The following is a 24,220-nucleotide window of genomic DNA, read 5'->3' on the forward strand; positions in this document are numbered from 1 at the left end:
CACCAGAGCAAAGAGGTGAGCTTGTTCCAATGCCTGACTGGCATAAAGGGTAGGAACCTTAAAAGTCCCTTTTCCTGTGGGATGAAACATTGGAGATATTTCCCTGAGACCCCAGGGCTGCTTAACCACAGACCGCCCCTTGCCCTTGCCCTGACTACCACACTGTGCCAGGGCACAGCCACAGCGGTGCAGAGCCTCCAGTGCCCCTGACTTACCCAAGGTGTCAGTGCCCACCTGGCGCTCCTGCTCCTCCTCTCCTGAAGCCAGCAGCTGCTCAAACATCTCTGCCACCTGCTCTGGGAGCTGAACCTGGTGCTGCTTCAGGAACAAGCCATGGTGGCTCAGGAGAGTCCTCAGCGCCTCCGTGTCCCTGAGGAACAAACCAGCACCCTCAGTGAGACACCCCACCCACAACGTGCTGGGAAAACCACCACCCATCTGGGCCTTAATTCCCACTTTTTCTTTTTAAAATGTTGAAAGGGCAAAATGTAGGAAGCCATTTGTGAGTTCTGCAAGATGGTCAGGGCATCATCATCACCATGCCTGCCCTGTCCTGAGGCTCAGGACCCAAAGACACAACGCTGGTCTCAGCACCTCACTTACTCCCTGGGGCACAGCCCGGCACCCACTGCCCCAGGCTTGTCTTTTGCTCAGAAAGAATAAAAAAGGAAAAGGAAAAAAGCAACTAAAGGTGTCTTTTAATGTAGAAAATCTCAATCCTGCAATCCTTTTGTTTGCCAAAGCTGTTTTTTTTTTCCTGCTGCTCCAGTGAAGTTTCAGAGGAGTGAATTCCAATTAACTCCAGGAGTGTTTGTCCCTAAGAAACCATTCAGGAGACACAAGGAGCTGTTGGTGCCCGCAGGCGTATCAGCCTTGCAAGAGAGGCAGGTACTGCAGAGAGACCCTTCTGCAGCGCTCACAAGTGCCCCGATCCTGCCAGCACTTGAGCACTGCGGAGCCTGCGACAGGGAGGGAGGTCTAGACAGAAGCTAAGCAAGGCAGAATGGAAATTGTTTTCATTCCTAGGTTAAAGAGACCTGAAAAAAAAAAAGTAATTCTCACTTGTCCTTGTGGCATATGCACGGAAAAAAAAGTCCATTTTGTGTAACTGCACTTTGTTGTTTTCAAAGGCCACGTGCATCTTCTGTCTCAAACAGACTAATTTCCTTCTCAGAATTACATTTGTCGGCCTTACTCTCAGATCCTGGGAATGGCTGGCTGAGAGGTGTCTGGAGTTCCTGCAATTCCCTGCCTGCCAGAGAGTGGGAGACACTGTGGACCTGATGAACTGGGAGGACCCTGGGGCTGCCACTGGGGAAGGCAGGGAAATAAATAAACTCCTGAATGCTCTCACTGTGAGTGCCACAAGGCTCTGTGCTCCGGTGGCTCCGTTTGCCAGTGCTGGCCTGGCTGCCTCGGTGGATCCAGGGCAAGGACAGAGATGTTCCTCAGTCCTGATGGGTTCTGTGTCCCCCATACCTGGTGCGCTCCTCATGCCCTGCTCTGCCCACGGCCTCGTTGGTGTTCTCTGGTGGGAGGCTCCTGCTCTGCATGCACTGGGACACAGCCTGGAGCTGCCGCAGCACCATGGCTTCCATCACCTCGAGGTCACCCTGAGCCAGCCCGCTGGCCCCAGCACAAGCACTGCAACACAAAGCAGGGGGGACGAGCCCTGTGAGCACAGCCTGGAGACAGGACAGCCAGGGCACAGCCAGAGGGACAAACAAACATCCGTGGTGCTCTGTGACACACGTGGGACAGGACAGGGAGGTCACACTCAGCACTTGGAATGTACCAGGTGCAGCCACCCAGGGAGAGGGAAGCTGAGCACATCCCCTGGGGGGCAGGCCTGTTTGGGGCTCCTCTTTCCTAAATCCCAAGGAATCCTCCAATCATCAACTGCCTACAAGAGTCTCAGTCTGTGGAGGCTGTGCATCGCTGTCAATAAAGTTGCCAACAATTCCCAGTTCTGCACCTGGGGGCCCAGAGGCTGAGGAGGGACAGCGAGGGCTCCCTGCCACTGGTTTTGGCAACACTCAGTTCTGGGGATTCCCTTTGCTCTCTTGCTCCATGTGCTGTGTTTTTCTGGCACACATGGGCCGTTTGTTACCCGGGTGCATTCACTCACTCACCTGGGCAGCTCTGCTGTCCCCGAGGGCTGGCCCTGGTACAGTGCCCGGTGCTGGGGGCTCGTCCTCTCCACCAGCCCCTCCAGGAGCTGCAGCGCCTGGCAGAGCTCCTGGAGCTCGGCTCGCATCCCGCCGGGCCTGCGGATGGACAGACAGGGTGGGAGTCACCGACAATGTGTGATAGGGCTCGTCAGTGCATTCCCATCTTATCCCTTGGGAAAATGAACAGCTTCGTTAGAGCTTTCCAAAGCTAACGGCAAGAACCACGTTCCCGAGCTCTGTAGGAAGGGGTAGGGGTGGGAGAAGCACATGAGCAAACGAACCATCCAAAAATCAGCCCGGGCTGAGCCACTGCATGGAAATTGCTGCATGGAAATTACCCCCGTGCCGAGCACTTTAATTCCTTCACCTCCACAAGCGAAACAAATCTGGTGACCACCTACAGGTATGGGGACAGCCCTGGAACCTCAGAGGGGTTTTGATGAAGCTGCACCTCTATAATGATGCAAATGAGGACTTAACCACTGAAACAATGGGGCGGGCTAATCCCGGGACAGAGGTGTAAATGGCTATTCAGGTCCCCGGCTGCCTCTTTGTGGGGCTCCCAGCCCAGGTCTCGCCAGCGATGAACACCGCAGCCGGGGCAAAAGAGAGTTCTCTTTCTTTCTTTCCCCCACATGCAGGAGCTGACATGTTTCCACAGTTAACCCTGGCTTACTCTGCCTCCAGGGAGAAGCTCTGTGCACAAAAACTTGCAGCATTTGCACACTCGTGCTGAGCTGTGCCCAAAGCTGTGTTTTCCCTCCGAGTGTTGGGCAACAGTGAACAATTAAGTGGGGGCTGCTGTGTCTTTAGTCGAGTTTCCTAGACATTTAATAAGCAAAACAATGCCCGGGAGATCACATAGGCAGTTAAACAGTGCTTTCTCTTTTCCCCCAGCCTTACAAACCCTGTATTCCAGCGGCCGGCTCGTTTCCCATTGTTTTCCTCCCGCTGGGTGGTCCTTCCAGGGTGCCACTCGAGAGGGATACAATAATAAAAAGGGAAGGGGAAGGAAGGGACACCAACATAAAGAAAAACAAAATGTATGACAATCTGCAGCAGGCTACGGATCAGAGGTCAGCAAACAAGAGGTCCTTCTCTTTTACAGGTTGCTTCCTGGAAACAGTCTGATTAAGCTGACAGCTTGAATTATGTGTTACATTTTGTAATGCACAATCCATCTGTGCTAAGTCCTCCTCAATGCAGCTGAAGCAGCACAGGCATTAGCTCTGCCTTTTTCCACCCCCTCAGCTCAGGCCTTAAAATAGTCATCATCTTTCTGCACACTAATTCTCAGAGACCCTCTCCCCCCGCCTGCCACCCCCCGGGTTTAAGCCCTCAAAAAAAGGGCTGGGTGCTGCAGGGAATGGTAAGAGGACACGGAGTCTTCATGAGCCCCTGTGGTGCCAGGGGGCTGCTGACAGGAAACCCATCCCAGGCTCTTCCCGTGGGGCTGGGTGTGAGAAGGCAGGGGAGCAGCCTCTGATCCTCTGGAACACTGTCCAACAATCACCAGTTCTGATAACTGAGGCTGCAAAGCTGCAGCACCCTACTGTGACCTGCAGCGAGATGGAAACCTTCTGCTCAATCACCTTTCCCAACAACATCTCCCTGCCTTGGCTGCAAACACTTCACTGCAGGGGAAAAAACTGAAAACTCCTTAAAAAACAGAGGCTGGCATCTCTGCAGTAGGACAGATAAAGATAAAAACTCGTGGCTTCCTGGCACACAACAAGGACTGGTTTTGCCTCTGGTCTCTGCTACTTTCAACACCATCCTTTGTACTCATTTCAGGTAATTCACCAGAAGTGTATGAACAATTCCTTCCTTCTGATGCCACAGTGACACTGCTACAGTGGGAGAGTCCAAGTTACAAATATTTCAACTTAAGGCAACAAATACACAGAATTTGGTGAATTTCAGCACATTTCTTCAGCCAGCACAGGAATTTCACAAGAGAAAACCACGGGGACTGGAAGGACGTCACATGTTGTGAATCCATGGTGTGACAGAGCAGAGGAAGCTGCATTCCCATACTTTGTGTAACGTGTACAATTGAAACTCACGCACTAATCACTTGCAAGCTTTTCCACAAGATTTTTGGCCAATTAATTTTGCAAGGCTCAAGTGTGCACGCTGCATTCCAGGTGCCTTGGAAAGCCCACCTGGCAGTGAGCACAGCAAGAGAACGGCTCCTGCTGGTGGATCTGCCTTTTCATTTTCAGGTAAAGCAAATTAAAACCTGTATCTTTCCTGCAGCACCAGCAAGCAGTGGTGATGATCCCACATCCATGGCCTTGAGAAGCAGAGGCATTCAGCTTGGCACAACGGGAGGAGAGCTCTGTGCTGCGGTTCCAGCCGTGTGCTGGGGACAATGCAGGCGCTCAAACCTTGTGTATAATTTCCCCGGGCCTCAAGAGCTGCTCTGTGTCTCATCAGGCACAGCACAGCAAGGCCTTGCAGGGAGGAACACAAGGTTAAACTGCTGGTGCTGGGGTCAGCTCTGACTCCTCTCACAGACACAGGCACTTGGTGATCTAGCCTGCTCTGCTGTGATTAACAGGTGGGATACAAAGGGAGGACTGGGGGAAAGCTTTTTACATGTAAATTAGATGATGTTTCCATAGTGAGCAACAGCCCGATGCAAATAGGAAAGGATAAAGTTACCGAAGTTTCTGCCATGGCCCCCAGTTTCTGCTCAGGTGTCAACACCCAAACCAGCACTGACATCAGCATCACCACAACATGCCCAGGAACAGAACTAACAGATTTAACAGCCAAGATGAGAAAACCCAACCAACTGGCAGAAGAGAACTCCTTCTGCAGGAGCACTTGCTCTCCAGGGGTAAAAGCACTGTTTCCTTTGCACCACAGCTCACTACAGACCTGCCAGCCCTCCTGGGTGACCTGGGCCAGCCCTCCTGGGTGACCTGGGCCAGCTCTGGGGACCATCTCACCGTGGGCACTGCCCCACCAGGACAGGGATGCACTTGCCTGTCTCATGAGGGCGTTGCTGGGCTGAAAATCCTGCCGGGATGGATTTAGCCCGATGCTCTGGTGCTGCATTTGTTGGCCACAAAATCCTGCAGCAGAGGACAGGCCCTGTGTCTGCAGCAAATTGTCCTCATCCTTTCTTACTCTGTTTCCGAACAAAAATGTTCAAACAGTGGAAGTTTTACCAAGCAGAGTGACTGGAATAAGATTTCTGAACATTTAAAGAACACCATCTGCATTTTAGTAACAAATCCTTTTAGTAGCAAATCCACCTGCCAGTTCTGACCCCAGTGAGGTGCCTGAAGCCCCTGAATGCCCAGCACAGGTACAAGGTACTAAAGGACAGGGGAGAACCTGGTGTGAGCTCTGGTGCCCTGAGCAGCCCAGCTGACCCAGGAAACAAGGAGGTGGTGGTACCTGTGTGGTGCTGAGCTGTCCAAGGCCTCCTCCTGGGCTGCAGGAGGGTTCAGTGGGGGCAGCAGGAAGCCCTCTGGAGCCTGGGCATCCCTGCCCTGCTCCTGCTGCAGGCTGGGAATGCTTGGCCTCGCCTCCTCCTCAGCACCGGCAGGGACCGGGAGCTTGGCATTGCTCCCCTCCCTGTGAGCCCACCAGCTGCTCAGGATAGGCTTTGCCCCTGTAATAACAGTAAAAAATAATAAATCAAAGATATAAAACCTGTAATTATTCTTCTCAAAACATCAGCACGACCATGGAGTAGCTCACAGTGTAGGGACTGAAAGCAAGCTTACCCATGTTGTTCACCCTGTGTGAGAGAGTATCCATCCATCCATCCATCCATCCATCCATCCATCCATCCATCCATCCATCCATCCATCCATCCAATCCATCCATCCAATCCATCCATCCAATCCATCCATCCCTCTTGTCTGTGGGTTTCCCTGCCCTCGGCCCCTGTCCTTGCACGCTCCTCTCACAAGGGGGAGTCCAGAGAGGCTGCAGCCTTTGGGGTTTGGGAACAAACCTGGCACTTCTCAGAAACCCCCTCGGCACAGAGACCAGGGGGAAATCAAAGCTGACCAAATCAGCTCTGGGGGAATCAATCAGCCATCATGCACCTGCTCTGAGGGAGAAGGGAGTCTGCCTGACCCAGAAGTGACTCCTCTGGTGAAGCAGGTTCACATTACACCTCTTCAGATGAGGCTAAACTATGCCAGGGCCTCTGTGGGCACAGCAGTGAGGTAATCTTCCCTCACAGTGCCCCTGACCAGGATCAGCCCCCAGTGTGTCTTTCCCTGTCCTGTTGAGCAGCCTGGGAGGAAATGGAGTCAAAATGAACAAAGAGAGAAAAAGGGAGCAAAGCCACCACGCTCCAAGCCCAGTGCCAGAGGAGCAGGAAGAGCAGCAGCTGTGGGCAGGCTCTGGCTGGGGGGGAGGCAGACAGGGACACACACCACTGACATACCTGGAACACTTCTCGCCCTTGGTGGGGCTGCTTTGGCACCAGAAGCTGAGCTGAGCTGCTCAGAGCCTTCCTCACTGGCAGCCAGGTCCCCGTGTCCTGCTGCTCCCTCCTCACCCTCTCCAGCAGCGCTGCCGGTCTCGGGACTGAGCCCATGAGGGGATGGGGAGCGCAGAGGGGGCTCCTGCTCAGAGCCCAAACCTCCTGTGGCTGGGGCAGCTGGTGTGGGGCAGCCCAGCAAGGCTGTCACTGGATAGCTCAGTTCTCCTGGCACAGCTGCACTGGGGCCAATTCCCACCTGTCCTCCGGCCTGCAGCACCTGAAACACACAGTGGGACATGGCTGAGGAGACAAACAGGACACAAACTGTGTGTGGCAGCTTCCTGAGGGTGGCATGCTGGACTCTGAAGAGAAAAGTGTCACAGAATTCAAGACTTTGCTGTGGCATTAATATGACACAACCCCTGGCACACAGCCTGTGCATCAGAGTGTGAAATGATGGCTCAGATCTGCACTAAAGCTCCATGAGCCAAAACATCCAGTGGCAGAAGCTGCCTGCACCCCCAGCCCAGCCAAAGGGACCCCCACACATCAAACCCATCTAAATGGTGACTGGATTTTAGTGTCAAACCTCTGGGATTAGGATCCTACACAAGTTTGGAGACCCTGGACAAAAGCACCACATTTAGAGTTGCCCACAAGGCCCAGAGGGACCATTGTATTCTATGTCTGAGTCACTCAGCAGATCCAGCTTCCCTCACACCATGGAACAAGGCAGAACTCAGTTTCACTGTCTCCCTCCTGCTCCTCCCATGGCAGTGACATGGCCTTTCCCACCAGCTGACACGGGACACGGAGCAGACACATTTTGAACGGCACTTTCCTCCAAGGACTGTTGAACTTGCACAAAACCAGCTCCAGGACACAACCACTCTGCTGCCAAATCCCTTTGTTTTAACACTTGCCTCTTCTCCTTTGCAAACCTACTCAATCAGGACAATTTAGGAGGAATGGCTGCTGTCACACCACGACTGCTGTAGGGTCATGGCCAGTTTATGCAAAGCCAAAATTAGCCAAAGTAATGCCACTGTGCACACTGAGCAGGGCTTCTTCTCCAGCCCCAAATTCCAGCAGCACAATTTGCAGTCACCTCAACACCTCTCCCATCTCTTTCACTGCCTGACCTCTTCCTCCCACACCAAGTCAGCTGCCAAGCCCAGCTGAAAGGAAACAAAGGCATCTTGTCTGCTCTGTGACTAAGGTTCCTTAAAAAAGCTCAAATTCCACGTAACAAGGAGCAGAACAAAAAGCCATGAAGTCATTCTAAGCAGCAGCAAAGGTTTGCCACTCAGATTAAGTTCACAGCTTATTCCATCACCACTGCTCTCAGGTTCCTCCTAATTACTTCTCAGGCGTGGGATTTGGTGCTTTCAAACGCCTCCTGCTCGGCTCTGGCAGCTCCTGGATGCAGTGTTCCAAAACAAATGGATTTCAAACAGGCACAGGCACAGCACATTCCTATCAATCCCTTTCCCTGGGAAGGGACTCTGCCACCCACAGGTGTTCCTGGGAGGCTCCAGCATGCCCAAAATGTTCTGAAGGCTCCAAGGAAGAGGCTCCAAGCTGACTCCCCAGCACAGGGGATCCAGGAGCCTGGGCTGTACAGCTCTGCCAGCTGGGAAGGAGCTCTTCAGGGTGGGACTTCTGAACTTAAGGACGCCCCTTGACACTGGGAGCCCAAAGTGCACGTTTCCCATGGCTCAGGAACGTGCCAGACATTCCTGGAGGTGCTTCAGCACTGGGATATTGCTGGTTCTGGGATTGTCCTCCTGGGTCCCCAAAGCCCAAAGATGATCCCCAAAGATGTCACTGAGGGAGTCATCACACAGTCACTGCATCCCAAACAGCCTGAAGGAAGCCATCCCAATCCCAGGGCTGGGAAATAAAACCAGTTCCACAAGCTGTACTCAGGACATCCCATGTGCTGACTGTACACTCTCTCTGTGACTGACTCAGTGCCACATCACTGAGAACAAACTCCTGTGCTTTGGACAGAAGCAACACAATTGATGTGAAAAAAAAAGAATTAAGAGCTGAAACACACCACAGGGACATGACAAAAACATACAATGTAGCTGAAGTTACCTGTTTTTTAGGAGGGAGGAGGAGGAGGAAGGGGATAAAGGAATCAACAATCCAATCCATTATTATACACAAATTGACATTTTTGGGTACACACCACACTGTCATAGTGCCAAAGTCCTGCCCACAGTTTTTCAACCCTCAAGTCACAGCACAAGCCTTTGATGCTCCACTACTGATGACAACTTTTCCATCAGCTGGAAATCCCATCTCCCACACTGCCTGCCCTAATTGGACAGCTCACATTCCAAAATAAACTCACCTTTCCCCACAACACCTCCCAGTTCAAACCACAATTTGCACCCTGCCACAGGCCTGCCTATATAGGTCAAGGCTGCTAGGCTTCACTGGTTTGTGTATTACAGTTTAAAGAACGCTCTAAATTCAAGGTTTTTAACTTTTTAATCTATGGGGAAAACTTCCTATAAACTCAGATTAACGGCTGCTAATGCACTGAAGAAAGGAAACCAAAAACCTTCCTCCTACTATAAAAACAAAATAGTGTGGCCTCTGTTTCTTTTCTGATAAGAGTCTTAAATACCAAACATTTAACTGCATAATAACATTCCCTGGCAGCCAGCAGCCTGCTTAGCAGATACATAAAGCAGGTAAAAGGGGAAAAAGTTAATTTCTTGGCTGAATGATTCCATCGGTAGCTATAGGGCAAACTAGAAAGTCTTTTAGTAAAGTAGCAGTTGATTCTTCTATCAATCTGCAGCACACACACTCTTCCAAGGAATGCATTAAATATGAAAATCATATCCCGTTATCATCTGTTCCCAGCTTTCAGCCCAGTAAGCTTTCCTTAATGAATGCTGTAGCCTAAGGGACGCGCGTGCTGCCGGCTCCTCGGAATAATGGAGTGATGCTCCCGTCCTGCCTATTCCGGCGCCGCCTGGCTGAGGGGCTTCCACACACAGTCACAAGTGACTACTCTTGCCAGCATGCTCCAAGTTATTACAAGATGTTTTTAGACATTTCATCTAAAAGAGCTTTGCTGCTTTTAGTGGAGAAAACAGCTCCGGTCTTGAACTGTATCATTTATATGGAGATAGGAGGAGGGATTAGGAGCCTGCATTACTGCAGATATATGGCAGCAGATATTTAAGTATTCCTTGTCAGTCTTTTTGTCTGTTCCTTAGATATGCAATCTCCTTCTGCTCCTTCTGAGGAAAGGTCAAAACACACAAAATTATAAACACAGCACACGGCTCCTCGGCTGCAGTTCTGCAAATATCCCTCATTAGGAACATTTCCTCCTCGGTCACGACCATCTCCACACCATCCAGCACAGGAATTATAAAAGCCAACAAAAAGACGTGTGCAAACAGTCAGAGGTTTTTTTAATTCTGGCTCTCTGGATGAAACTATTGCACTTTTTACCCAGGTGGTTCTCCTTCTCTCGGGTGCTACACACAATTTCACACTGCACGTGCCAGCACTGCAATCCCCATGGAAAGGCTGCACAGCTCCGAGGAGAGCACAGTTTGAACAAAGCCCATTTCCCCCCCATTACCTGCTCGCTGGGTCCTGCCTCCTTGTCACCTCCTGCTGACAAGCTGCCCTCTCGAAGGGATAACAGGTTTTTAATTTCCCTTCCGTACCGCTCCTAAAAGGGAACAAATCCGTCACACAAAACTGGAGGCCGAACAACCCCCCCAGCCCAAGAGACACCACTTTGCAAAACGTGCACCTTTAAATGCAAAGCCCCCACAGCCTTTTTAACTCAGACCATATTTAAAAGCAGGGATCTCATTTGCTCATTTTTCCGCTCCCCTGCCCAGGCAGCGTGGCCTGTACACAATCTGCTGCAGGGCTTTCATACACATTTATTCATGCCCATCATTTAGAATCCCACAGAACAGCAATAACCTGTTGGCTCATATTACTGTATTTATTTATTGTATTTATTGCATCCCAACCAGCACCTGTAGCACCAAAATATTGCTGCTGTGGTGTGTACCCATCACTTGGGATGAAACAAGCTCCACAACGTGTTTTTCACACCCCATCTTAAAACTGGCTGGGCTGTAGTGAGGAACAATCCCTGGCAGAATGTCCAGAGAGCAGCCCTGCAGGAAAGGCTCCGTTGCCACACTCTGCGGTTTATTGGAGCAGTGCTGGGAGCAGAGCTGGGCAGCACCTGTAATTAATCCTGCATGCTGCTAACTGCAGCCCCCAGCAGCAGCAGCAGCAAACTGGGGCTGAAAGCACTGCAGGACCCATGCTGCATCAAGGAACAGGCTTGGGAATGAATCCCTCACACAATTAACTCGCCCGCCTCTGCCCTTCGCTCCGCTCCCAGGTAGGAGCCACTCAGCAAACTTGAATTTTAGGGAACAAAACCTCACCATGTGAGGAGCTGGGATGCTCAAAAGAAACTCAGATGTAACTCCTGGATTTTGCTGCAAGCTGAAGTGAATTTATTTATACTCCTAAAAATTACTAACCAAACACATGCATCTTTCAGAAACAAAAGGAGTTTTGTGAGCTACAGCCACATAATAAATGTGCACAGAGTTGTGATAAAGCACTCCTAAAGGGCATTCTCTATGGAAAAAAAGGAGAGAAAACAGCAATAATTTCTTCCTGTGTGCTCCCATGATAGATTAAATGATTGCATGCTCCATAACTCTCCTGCTTTCCATAACTAACACGGAGGAGATGTCATTTGTTCAGCAGCTCTGAAAAGTAACTGTAACTTGGCAAAGATAAAATAGATGGCACAGGAACACAGAAATGGAAGGACTGAACAAAAACCCCATTGAACAAAAACCCCATGTGCAGCTCGACCTGTGGCACTGGGACTTGCAGCAGGTGTCAGAGCCACCAGCCCTGACACTGGGCAGACTGGTGTGCACCAGGGCTGCTGAGGAGGAAAATCCCCTTCAGAACAGCAGGGGAAAGCTGGCACTGCAGCACAGCCCTCTTCCTGCTTTGCTTCAAGTAACAAGTAAAAATCAGAGGCAGGGAATGGCACACCCCAGCGACAGGCTCTGAATTCTGGGCTACTGCACTGCAGCCAGGGAAAGATGTTCTGGGAATGTCACCAGATCCAACAGCCTACTGCTGTGTGAGGAATAAACACAGCCAAATGTTTCTGAGGAGTGCCACTGCTTTTAGAAAGCAAGAATGAACTCATTTCCCTCCCAGACTGTGATTCCTTAAAAACCTGGCTCCATGCATCAGTGGCATAAGCAGACGTTGCAATTTCATTTTTAAAAATCTGGAATCATCACTTTGCAACATCCCAAACAGTACTTTAGGAAAAACAACAACAACATAATAATAATGTGATTCAAGAAACCTCAGAGCTTGGCTTTTTCTTACAGCATCTCCTGAATCTGGGGTACTTCAGACCTGTCTATCCTACAACCTGAAATACAGACCCTGATGGAGTTTGCTTCCAGCTCTAGGACATACCAGGAGATTCCTGCATAACAACAGCAAACACCCATGACCAAGTCTTATAGGAAGATACTCCCATCTTCCAGATGTTTTCCCAGCCTGTGGTTTCCATGTGAGCCTCCAGCTGCAGGAATTCCTGGCGCAGGGCCTGGTTCCGGCGCAGGGCCAGCTGCTGCCGTGCTGACACTGCTTCCAGGTGCCTCTGCAGCTTCTGCCTTGCTCTGCAGGGCAAAGAATAGGCACTTTAAAGAGTGAAAATAAACCAAAAGCATCCATCACAATCCCTCTGCCTCAGACACACACACCAACACTGAGGGGAGCTGCCCCAGACACCAAAAAGGAGAAGACTCGTTCTTCCGCACACCTACATTTATATAAATATATATGTGCCACTTATCTGCAGATGTACATAGGGGCTGTGGTGTTCCAAAAGGTAAATATATAAAAAAATCTTCTCTAACTGTGTTTTAAATGGATTATGTGCTAGTCACTCCTATGCCATTAAATCAAAATGAAATCTAGCAGAGGAACGTGTTCTGGAAGTCACCCAAACAGAAGCAGCGAAGCTGGGGTTTCACAGCTGCCTAAATCCATGGTGCCACCAAGAGAGGCACTGGAAATCCATCTGACCCAGCTCTCTCCCACCTACAAACCAGATTCCCTTTCCTGATGTGCCTCCAGGGCAGCCACAGGCATTAATGCCAACACAGGGAAATGGGCACCCAAAGATGCTCCTGGCTCACAGCTCCATTTCAGCCAGGAGGAAAACTGCGACCCAAAGCCTCCAAGATGTTCAGAGAAACTGCAGTGCTAAATCTGTTGGATTAAACCAAATCAAATAAAACCAGGGAACAAAGTATATGTGATGCTGCCCCACCTGTCCAGGTATTTTTTCTTTAATTTGCATCTGCATTTTCTGCCCCTTTCAGAAGAGGGGCTCCCACAGCACCCAGTCCCTGGAGCTTTACAGAACACCTCTGAGGAAAGGAATGGAACATTGGATGACACTTCTCAGTCCTGTCTGGTTGTTGGGGCTTCTGGATTTTTTTTTTTTTTCATTTGGTTTGCTGTTTAGGTTTGGGTTTGGTGGTTTTTTTTTGTTTGTTTGTTTGGTTTTTTTGGGTTTTTTTGTACAGACTGTCCGCCCATGCAATTTACATTAAATAGTTGCTGTAGAAAGAATCCAAATTCCAGGATCAGAACCTGGAATACCCCCTAGGGCTTCTTAAGGCTTTCAACTTTCTAAGACCCTGGGATTCTCCAGCATGGACTAAGCTGTGGTAATTTTGTAAAAACAGGATAAAGCCAAGCTGCACATTAGTTATTCCCAAGATTTTAGTATCCATAGAATGAGGCATTTATGTTACTGCTGCAGCTATTTCATCAATAACTTGAAGACATGAATTTTGCATTACACTTAACATGAATATAAATGTATTATTACTGAAAAACCTTCAAGACAACATTCTAAAGGCATTCCAAGATAACTAAACCTTTGTAACTAAAATAAAATAACCCCTAAGAAGCTTTTAAACAGGCTTACAGGTGTGGATCAGCCATTGTGTATTCCATTCTCTGCCTTCCTAATTCCAGCCTTCTGGCTTCACTGGAAGAAAACAACACACAGTGAGATAAAAGCATTTCACCATCTGAGATCTCCAAACACCAGAACGTGGGGGTTTTGCAGAGCACAGCCTTGCTGAGCAGAGAGGTCAGATCTGCTGGGAGTTACAGACTCATGTGCCAGCCCAGCTCTGAACAACTCCAAACTCCCACCCCTCTCTCTGTTCCTCACTGGAACAGGGCTGCTGGCAAGGCAAGAGATGCTTGAACACCCACATGGGACCCACCAAATCACTCAGAGACCCGAGACGGCCCAGGAAGGGCTCTGAACCCCACCATGGGCAGTTCCCAAGCCCACCCCTCCCTTTCTTGCCCCACAGTCCCACAACAGACCCCCTTCCATGCAGGAAACACTAGGCTGGAGCTGTTCCCAGGACAGCTGCCCTGAACCTGCCACAGGGATGGATTAGAACACACTTCCAAAACCCCTCCCCTCACATGCCAGCCAAGTATTTTATCTAGGAACTGAACTTGAAACCAAGCTCATATTTCCCTCCTGGCATCCAGGCCAGGTCCATCTAGAGGCAGGTGAGCCCCACTTGCAGCACTGCTGCAGGAACAAGTGTCAGGCAGGAATCCTGGTGGTGCTGAGAGCCTATGGAGCCATCATGGCACTGCCAAACACATGCCAAACGACAAAGTCACCCACACCTCTCCCAAAGCCATCCCACAGGGAAGGTGGTTTTGGGAACAGAGTAAAGCTGCCATTATTAAACAGCTCCAAATTGCACCTGAGGATGAACAACCGTGCCCTGAGGGAAAAACTGAAAATAATCAAGAGAGGATTCCAGCAGATTCTCCCTGCAAACCCTGCCAGAAGCAAAGCCTCTTCAAGAACAGCATCAGGCTGTCATTAGGCAGCAAAGGGGACATCACACATCCCAACACTTTTTCATGGATTTGGGCTCTCCCTACACACACGGACATCCCTTCACAGTTTCACTGCAGAGAAGGGAAACAGGAAAAACCCTTCCTGCCTCTCTGCTTGGGAGATCAAGGCGTCCTTTTGAGCCATGTGATCCTGGCAGTGCCTGGAGCAGGATTAGGGTTGCGTGTTAAATGTGCACAATTTAACAGCCACGCTCCATCTGGGATCTCATCCCTTCAATCTCCTCTTATGCCATGGACAGCCAAGCACACGCAGATTTCAAGATCTTGCTTTTACACTTCTCCAAGTAATTTTCCTGCACACTTCTCCAAGTAATTTTCCTGCCTCAGTGGAGAACACCGATATCCTAAGGGATGAAGAAGCCGATGGATGTGACCTGATGTGTGCTCTGATCCCCATTTCCCACTCTCCCATCCCGCAGGGAGCACACTGAGTTCCTCGGCTCCCCAAAACCCATTCCCTCCCCACCAGAGTGGGTTTTCAGTTTTTTCTGCCCGCAGCAGCCACTCAGGCAGGCAGGGATACCCAGGGAAGGTCTCCTGGGGCAGGCACAGCAAACAAACCCCCGGGCGTGGGGCTGGAAAAGGGCCCAGCACCAGGAATAAACCCTGGCCATAAACAGTCTGAGAGGGGATTTAAAGTCCAGCTACACGTCCCGGCGTGCTCCATCGGCCAGGAGCCTAATCTTTGCTGACTGACTTCCCAGCCCTCTAGAACTTAGATATCCAAGGGGAAAATAAAAAGGAGATGAATGAGAGCAAGGAGGGGAAAAGCATCCGCCCTCCCTGGGCGGGAACTGAACCCCACCACCCCGCGGCGGGAGCCGGCTCACCTGGCGCGGGGCTGGCGGGCGCGGGGCTGCGCCTCCCGGGGGCGCCGGTGCGCGGGGGCGGTCCCAGTGGCCCCGATCCTGGCGCTGATCCCGGTGCCGTTCCCGATCCCGGTGCCGTTCCCGATCCCGATCCCGGTTTCCGCCGGTGCCCACGTGCGGCTCCCGCCGTGCCCCGCGCGGGACCCCGGAAGTGCCGCCCCGCGTTGCCATGGGGACGGGCGGGCGCGGCCTGCGCCGCCCAGAGGCGCTTTGGAAGCCTTGAAGACTTTTTTTTTCTCTTTTTTTTCCTTTTTGTATTTCCTTTTTTTTTTTTTTTTTTTTAATATATATATAATTATTTATCGTCATCCCATCTCTCACCACCACGTTGTTACCGCAGGTGTTGAGCCCCCAGCTTGGTGCTGGAGGGCACCTATCAATGTCACAGGAAAAGGGGGAAATTTGCAAAGTGCCAATCCAAAAAATAACTGGAAGCTGCTGAACAGTTACAGTTGGCTTTGCCGAGTTTATTGTACACCATGGTTTTCAATAAAAAAGCCACCCTGATTTCCCCGTCCTCTGGAGTGCCACTGTGTCCCTCTGGTGCTGTCACTTCTCCAGAATTCATATTGGAGAAGCCACAGCCGGGCACAGCCATCTCCAGCCCTGCATTCACATCTCCAGCTGGAGAATGAAAACAGAACGCCTGCCTTTCATTTGCAGATAAAAACTTCAATCCCTTTGAAAGGAAGTTGCCAAATGAGCGCTTAAATTCCAGGGCCCCAATAAAATCTGAATAGCGCGGGAATAATTGAAATGAAGGAGAAGCGATACATCAATAGACAAAATTGCAGAGAGCAGTGAAATGCTTAAGCATAATTAGGATGGCAATCAGAGTACAATTAGTGCAAGATCATCACAGTAATTATGCTTCGTTAGAACTTCTGGCCAAGAACAGACACATGAAAGCTCAGCTGGAGGCTCTGGCTGGGGACATGCCTTGGCCTTGGGGGGATCGGGAGCTTTTGGGGTTCCTAGACTGGGTTTGGAGATCCAGCAGCATTCCTGGTGTTTTCAACACCTGCAGCCTCCAGCTCAGCTTCAGAGTGAAAAGCTCTGTGGAATGGATGTAGTGGCACCCAGCTGTCCCCAAATTAGCCTGGCTCAGATGTGTGTTCGTCTAAATACCCAGCTCAACAAAGTATGGAGAACACTGGCTTGAGTCAGAGCTTTCCCACTCCAGGAATGCCCAGCAGAGGATTTGGGAGCCTTTTAGTATTGCATTCCCATATGGAGCACTTGTCATGAAGACTGTTCTCCCACCTTCTTCTGTTTACTGAAAGCAAAGATGTGTTTTGGAGGTCTCCCTCACACCTTCACAAGAGCCCACTGGTGAAATCTGACCCTGCTTTCAGAAATATTTGTGCTCACTAAAACAACACCTAAAACAGTGCAAAACTTCCAGGCGCTTCCAGCACTGTCTGAATCGTGACCCCACTGGAAGCCTTATTCCCAAACTGAAAAAACTGGAAGCCTTATTCCAGTTTTGAGGGTTTGGTGGAAAGGGGCTGATGGTCCCTGACCCATTGGGCTGCACAGTTTGTCTCCTGGGCAGCCCTGGGAGGTTTTGATTCACTATGGACCTCGGGCTGGGGCTTGAGAGTGTTTGAACTGCAGCAGGGCTCAACATCCTGCTATTTATTTAAGGAAAAATAAGGAAATAAGGAGCCTTAGCCTAGTCCCCACGATGTATTTCCCACTTTGTTCTGTGTCTCAGTGCTCACCGCAGCCTCTGGGCTCATAACTGACTCAAGAATAATCTCCATCCTCCCATCCCTGATAAGGAATGTGGTCCCTTCCCTGAAAGCCTACAAAGAGGAGTGTTTTATTTGTGTTCTCCCTGCAGTACTTCACACTTCTTTTAGATTGTTTTAATTTAATTTTGATGTAATCTGATAAGAGCTGTAAAACTGTCAAAGGAAGCTGCCTCCTTCTGTCGCATTAAGTACACTTTGAACGAAATGGTGGCTTTGTCCCCAGTGCTGCCAAACCAAAGCATCTCTTGATTCCAGTGCAGGGATTGATGTGCACTAATCTGAACAGCTTTACACTCTTTTTCATTTAGGGAGGCAGCCACGTGTCCTTTAGCATCCCCCTCTCTGAGAAGTAACCACATCCCAGAAGGTGAGGGATTGGCCTCATGGAGCTGAGCACTTGGCCACAGGTCTCTCACCTAGCAGAGACCCCTGGCAGGCTTTCCCAGTTTTCCAGAGCAATGGATACATGTGCTGCACATGCCTGCAGCAGGGATGGGAAGCTCCTGGCTCCCAGAAAAGTGGGAAACACCTTACAGAGCAGGAATTGTTAGTGTCCGTGGTAGGGTGTCATGGGACATGCAGCAAGTGGTGGTAGGGGGGGACAAATTTCCCTGGAAAGGGATTTGCAGAAACACAGAGATGTGTTAGGAAGAGGTTTTCCCTCTCTGTGCCTGGGTGACCCCTGAGATCCCCCACCCACAAGCCAGGGCAGAGCCAAATGCATTTGCTTTTCTTTTTGTCAAGGAGATACATAACACAGGCCCCGGTAGCTGTGTGAAAACATACAGAATTTACATAATGCCCAACACGAGTCCCTTTTGTTAATGACTCAAGTCCCAAATGCAGAGCACTAATAACACACCAGGAACCAAAGAGCAGTAACAGCAGTGAGTGATCTCAGCAGAGCAATTGTGAGGATCCATTTCCTGTCAGCGGCAATGCCTGGGAGCGGTAATTAGCGCGTTGAATTTAATGTTCACATTTTAATACATTTAAATGTAATAAAATGCTTTTATTAAGTGGTACAGTTCCTCCAAACTTGTTATTACTCGTGTCTGAATGCACAAGCAGTGCACACCACGTCTGGCCTCAGATCTGCTGCCTCGGGGAAGGTGACAGAGTTCCTCCAGCAGGAACCTGGAACGCAGAACACAACGGCTGAGTACACAAAAACCTGGAGACCGCAGCAGTTACAAGCATGTCATGGTTATTACAAATGTAATGGCCTTAGCCAAAAGTGATATAATTGAAAAGCCCCTAGGCGTGTCACTGTCCATGGATTTTTAATTAATCCTGGAGAATTGAGATATAAGCACATACCACTGATATTAATGAGCCACGGCACAGGGAAAGGCCTGGTTTAGAGACCATTTTCCAGGAAGCCCCATCCTTCTCCAGCCATCTCCAAGTGCTTTTCCAGTGTCCTGTGCAGCACAGAAGGCTCCACGAGTGGAAGGGAGCAGGTGTGGCACGAAAGAGGCTGTTCCAAGGCCAAGCATCCAGAGAGGACGTCAGGGAGATTTCGGGTCTCAGTCACTCGTGTGGCCAGGCTGCAAACACGAGGAGTCTCCATTCAAGTGTCTGCTGCTGTCTGAAGAGGAAAGAGGAGATTGACAGTGTTGAGTTTCCCCATCCCTGGAAAAATGAGAACCGAATTCAGGCTTTCTGAGATGTGAGCCCAGAGGCTGAATTTGAACCTGACCACTCACAGCCAAAGGGTTCCACCCTCATCTTCCCTGAAAGCATCTACACCTCACACTCAGGAGCGCCCTGTGCCATGGCTCCTTCAACTTGTGTTCCCCAAGCTGAACCAGTTCTGGTGTATTTCTGTTCAGGAGAGGGTATTTTGGCTCATTCAGGCCTGCAGTGACCAAACTGCAAGCGGCAGAAATGGCTCACAACACATAGCCAAGCTTAGTGCCACAAGTGCCTGTTGGAGTCCCATGGCTGGGGGGACCAGGGTCCCGCTCAGCTGCAGCATGACCCAAGGAGACAGAACCCAGCACAAGGCAAAGCCTGCCAGGGGCACCACGAGCTCCCCTCCTCACAGATGTGGGATGGAGACCATCCCTCAGGGGCTCTCAGGATTCCCTGTGCCTGACAGTCCTGCTGCAGTGAGGAAAAGGGGACACTGCAGTGAGGAAAAGGGGACATGCACCCACACCTGTTCCCAGCACACAAGGTCCTACCTCGCATTCAGCGTGCCATCCCCTGCACCAAGCCATGTTTTTGCCAGGATCCTCTTTCAGGAGAACAGCACCTTCACCACCAAGCTGTGTTCCCTCTTCTGTCCACTCTGAAGCTCCTGCCAGTGGGGCCACGGCTTGGCCAGGCCACTCCATCCTGCTCGATCTCAGTGCTTGCCACTGCTGCTGCTGCTTTAAAGGACACAGATCTATCAGGCAAATTCATTAGTGTTTTAACAAATGATTGGATTGATCTCATGTACAGACAGAAAGACTGAAAAAGTTTAGCTTCTACAAGCCATGAAAAATCAAAGGGAGAATATAAAATAACTGGGGAAATCTTTTAACTGAATTAGACGTTTTCCTGTCAGTCCCAGAGTTCAGAGCCATCGGTTTTGAAGAGCTGCTGCCTGCATTGACAGGGATGAAGCGTTTGGACAAGGTGAAAAGCCCAGAGGATCCCAGCACCAGGCTCAAAGGGATGTGTCTGGCCCATTGTCTGGTGTGATTAATGGAGCCTTTGCACAGAGAGATAATGCAATGTTTGCTGTGCCGGGGACGCCGCTGCACAGTACAAATATCCCAACTATGAGGAATATTCAAAATGATAACAACAGCAACGAGCCCTTCTATGTATGGCTGGATTCCGCCCAAAACCACCTCAAATGATATTTGTTTATTTCCTAATTGTCAGCCACTTTGATGCACTCGTGGTCAGGTTCAACAAGTGCTCCAGGCTCCAAGAGTTTGAAACAAAGGGAGGCACTTGGGCGAGCCGTGTGGTGTGTGGGGCCAGGATCCGGGCGCGGCTCTTGGGACAGACACACAGACAAACACGGGGTCCCTGGAGGATCCCTGCCCTCCTCACAGCCCAGCATTCAAACATGCCCCCCACCACATCTGTGTCTCAGCAGGAACACCTGCGGGTCACCAGGTGGAAAAATAAAAGCGAGCGGATCAGCAGGAGGAGAAAAAGCGTGGAGCTCTGAGCTCACGCCGTAGGGAACCCCAACCTCCTGCCTGGGCACAGCTTTATTGCTGCCTCTGTTCCAGTCTCACTTCTGCCAGAGGTCTGGAGCTGAATGCCCAAACCTGGGAGTGCTTTGAGGAAGCACTGCCTGTGCAGCCAGCGCAGCTCTCACCTGGGGCAAGTCCTGCACTCTGCCTCTCCCGATCCTCCAGCGCTGTGAAATCCAAGTTTGAATGGACATGGTATTTTTCACTTCCCACCCCAAAGCACCATGCTGGTTTGCTGTGACTGATTAGGCATTTTCCCCCTGTCCTGTGCAGAGGATTGTTCTGGTGGTGAATGAAAGGATCCACACATATCAACTGTTCATTTGTTCGTAAAAAGCGGGAGAACAAGCACAGGACTATTCAATTAATTAAACTCTGTCTGCTCGGAGCTCAGCACCCCTGGGCCCTGCACTCCATTCAGAACACATCAAACAGAAATAGGAACCTGAGGCTGAAGCTGACAAAAGGGCTTGAGCGGAGATGGAAAAACCCTCCAACAGCGCATTTGGACAGTGCTGAAAAACGCGTTCTAACATACCTGCGAGGCAGCATGGGGTGGGCAAAGGCTGGGGCTCACTTCCAGGCTTCAGGTTCCAAATGCTTTGCCCGTTTGCAGACACACAGAATCACAGAATCACAGAATCACAGAAGTTCAAGGCTGGAAGAGACCTATAAGATCATCAAGTCCAGCCGATGTTCTAACTGTTCAACTAGATCATGGCAGCAAGTGCACACAAACCCCACCAGCCTCTCCTGGCGGCCCGGGGGGTGACCTGTGCCCTCTTCTCATCGGGACCTGACCCGAGAGAGGCGCCTGACCCCGAGCATTCTCTTCCTGCCGCTCCCCGTGTTCAGTGTCCCCGCTGGTTCAGCGCAGCCACCTCCCGCTGTTACGGCTCCGGGACAAACCCTGGCCCCCGGCAGCACAGAGCTGCCCCAGCCGGGACACTCCTGAGCGCCCCAGCCCGGAGTTTCACTCCCTCAATACTCGCATTATTTATTTTGCAGGATGAGCGCGTTTGTTCTCTATGCCCGAAGCGCCGGGGACGCGCTGTCCGCCGGGGCGAAAGGCTGACAAAGAAAGGCGGAAAGGGGGAAATCCCCGTCCGGGATTTTCCTGGCGGAACCCCGGCCAGCCCACGGGGGCACGGGGGGCGCCCCGATGGACTTTGGGGAGCAGCTGCGGGGCCGCCGCTCGCCTTGGGCTGCCGCACCCGGAGCGTTCGGTCCCCGCTGCCGCTGCGGCCACGGAGCGAGCCCGGCCCCGGCCCCGGCGACCCCCGCCCAGGTAAGTGCCGCCGGTTCGCTCCCGTCTCCCCCTCACCGCCTTCCGTCCCTTTGGATTTTTTTTCCCTCAAAGCCATTGAATTGCGGCGATTTTACCATCGGGCAGCGCCGCGGAGAGCGGGGGCCGCCGCTCCATCCGCTAGCGGGGGATCCAGAGTGAAACCGCCCCTGGTCCGGCTGCGCTTCCAGCGGCTCCGGGCAAACGGGACCGACCGCAGGCACCGGTGACCGCAAGCAGCGGCTGACCGAGCGCGGCGGGGTTGAACCGGGGCCGCGGGAGGTCGCCCCGGACCCGGCAGCCTGTGCTGGGGTGAAGCGATGCAGAAGGGTCCGCTCGGAGAGCCGCTGCCCGCCGGGGCACGGAGGGGCCCGGGTTCCCGCTCCCCGTCCCCCCGTCGGTCCCTTCTTACCTGGGCTCCGGGCTCGGCTCCGCCGCCGGTGCTGCCGCTCCCGCCGAGGCACCGACAGGCAGCAGCCACAGGGAATTTGGGGTCTTGCCGAAGCCCTGCCGCCCTTCCCGAGGGGGGTCAGCGCCGGGGATGCTCCCCCCGGCCCCGGGATCCCCCCGGTCCTCCCCCCGTATCGATTCCAGTCCGGCGCTGGCAGCGTTTAGGCCGGGATTGGGGGATAATAGGAATATCATCTGGAGACAATTACCTTTGGAGCGCGCTCGCTTCTCCTCCCAGACACTGTTATTTGAGCAATAGGATCATTTGATTTCATATCGCACTAAATAACCCCCGGCCGCCGCAAATTGCCGCCTTCTCAACAGCCACCCCTTGGAATAAATTGCACAGCGACTCCTTGGGCTCCAGCTTCTTCTTATTTTTTTTTTCCCCTTATTTCCCCCCTCCTTTTTCTCCTCTGCAGAACGGTATTTCGGGAGAAGCAGGGACAGAGGCCCGATGCTGGTGGATAAACTGCGTCCAGCAAAGCTCCAGCTCCCTTAATAAGCTAAACCGCCAAGCCCTACCCGCACTGCTTTTCCTCATGTTTTTCTCCCCCTCCCTCGTCAATTTTTTTTTCTTTCTTTCCTCCTTTCTTTTTTTTTTTTTTTTTCCTTTTTCTTCTCCCCCTTTCAAGCAGTTTTTCCCCTGCCAGGTCCCACTGACTGCAGGGCTTGATGTGCCTTTAAGACTCTGTCAGCGCTCGCCTGATAATCTGGTCATCGCCGGCCTCATTAGATCTGTATTAATGTCAGCTACGGATTGCTAATTAGATTTGCGGGATAAATGAAATTACCCGAGTGGGCGGCGTGGGAGGGGGAGTGCAGTCTCCCAGCGCTTCCCAGGATTTACGGAGGGGAAAAAAATAAAAAAGGAAAAATAAAAGGAAAAGATAGAATTTTATTTTCCATTCTTTTCTCCTTCCTTTCCCCTCCTGAGCCCCATCCCCTCCTCCGGCTCCCCTCTGACAGCCACTAACCAGAGAATTCCCCAAACTGCTCCGTGGCTGGACCTGGGGGTTCTGCTAACGGAGCCCATCGGTGCCGCATCGGGTGCTCCGAGCCGGGGGATCCTGTGTGCCTTGGATTCATGGATCCTAGGGAGCAGCACTGCACTGCTGGGGTCTCACAGGGGTCGAGGGAGAGACTGATGGCATTATTCATCCTGTTTATTTATCCTTATTAGAAAATGGGATGAAAGAACAGGCCCCGGCGCCCGCCTTTAAGCACCAGCTGAGCAGCGCACACACAGCCCCAATTAAACACTGCCCGGACCGAGGCCTTTCTCCATATTGGAAACCCAGCTCTGTTTAACGAGGACCAATTAAATCCTGCTTCATTTTACCTGCGATCTCACAACAAATTCCTTTTCTTCTTCCCTGGTAATTACTGGCAGAATCAGCCCCGCTGTCGGGGCAGGAAGCCCTCCCTGATAACCCACCTGCACCCCGGCTGGATTCCAGCAGAGCCAGGGGCCCCTTCCTGCCCCCAGCCCCACCAAAACCCGGCTGGGATCAGCCCGGGCCTCCAGCCCTCTCCCACTTCAGCCCACCACGGTGCTGGCAGAGTGGGGCCCCTTCTGGGGAAGCATGTGGAGCTATTCCAGCCTGGCTCTTGCCTACATTCCCAGGCCTCCCCCGAGCACCCCACAATGTTAAAAACTGCACCCTGTCTCCCAGGGGACATCGCTGCAACCAGGACATTCAATTAAATAATCCTGGCCCTTTGCACCACAAATAAATGGCTTTTTTTCTTCCCACAAATATTTCCTTTCCCAAGTTCCCTTTCAAAAGGGAAAAAAAACCAACAACAACAAAGAAACAAAACCCCAAACTGGAGAACAACAGGAAAAAAAGGAGAGGGGGGGGAAAGAAAAGAAAGAAACTGTTCTCCTTTCTTTTCCCTGTGTGCAGGGTAATTGATAGGCTCTATCAGAGGTCAGGATTTGCATAAGAATTAAGAGCAGTAAATTAATTTAATATTCCATGCACATCTCCAATTATTCCTGCA

The 24,220-nt window shown here is 51.3% G+C and overlaps 1 protein-coding gene and 1 long non-coding RNA gene across 2 annotated transcripts in view; both read right to left on the reverse strand.

Moving 5' to 3' along the window:
- KIZ (kizuna centrosomal protein) overlaps positions 1 to 15,689 on the reverse strand; it is a 28,776-nt gene extending 13,087 nt beyond the window's left edge. Inside the window, 10 exon segments of the mRNA XM_058802691.1 lie at positions 235 to 370; positions 1,480 to 1,644; positions 2,133 to 2,267; positions 5,583 to 5,799; positions 6,589 to 6,904; positions 10,244 to 10,336; positions 12,209 to 12,356; positions 13,679 to 13,741; positions 15,458 to 15,617; positions 15,620 to 15,689. Coding sequence (XP_058658674.1) covers positions 235 to 370; positions 1,480 to 1,644; positions 2,133 to 2,267; positions 5,583 to 5,799; positions 6,589 to 6,904; positions 10,244 to 10,336; positions 12,209 to 12,356; positions 13,679 to 13,741; positions 15,458 to 15,617; positions 15,620 to 15,689 — 1,503 coding nt within the window.
- A 3,775-nt stretch (positions 15,690 to 19,464) lies between these two features.
- On the reverse strand, positions 19,465 to 22,614 carry LOC131556258 (uncharacterized). The gene is made up of 3 exons (XR_009274588.1): positions 22,423 to 22,614; positions 21,017 to 21,147; positions 19,465 to 19,653 (listed from the first exon to the last, which is right to left on the reverse strand). It is a non-coding gene; the product is annotated as an uncharacterized LOC131556258 (long non-coding RNA).
- Positions 22,615 to 24,220: the final 1,606 nt, after the last annotated feature.

Source organism: Ammospiza caudacuta, chromosome 3 (genome assembly GCF_027887145.1).
Source record: "Ammospiza caudacuta isolate bAmmCau1 chromosome 3, bAmmCau1.pri, whole genome shotgun sequence".
NCBI lineage: Eukaryota > Metazoa > Chordata > Aves > Passeriformes > Passerellidae > Ammospiza > Ammospiza caudacuta.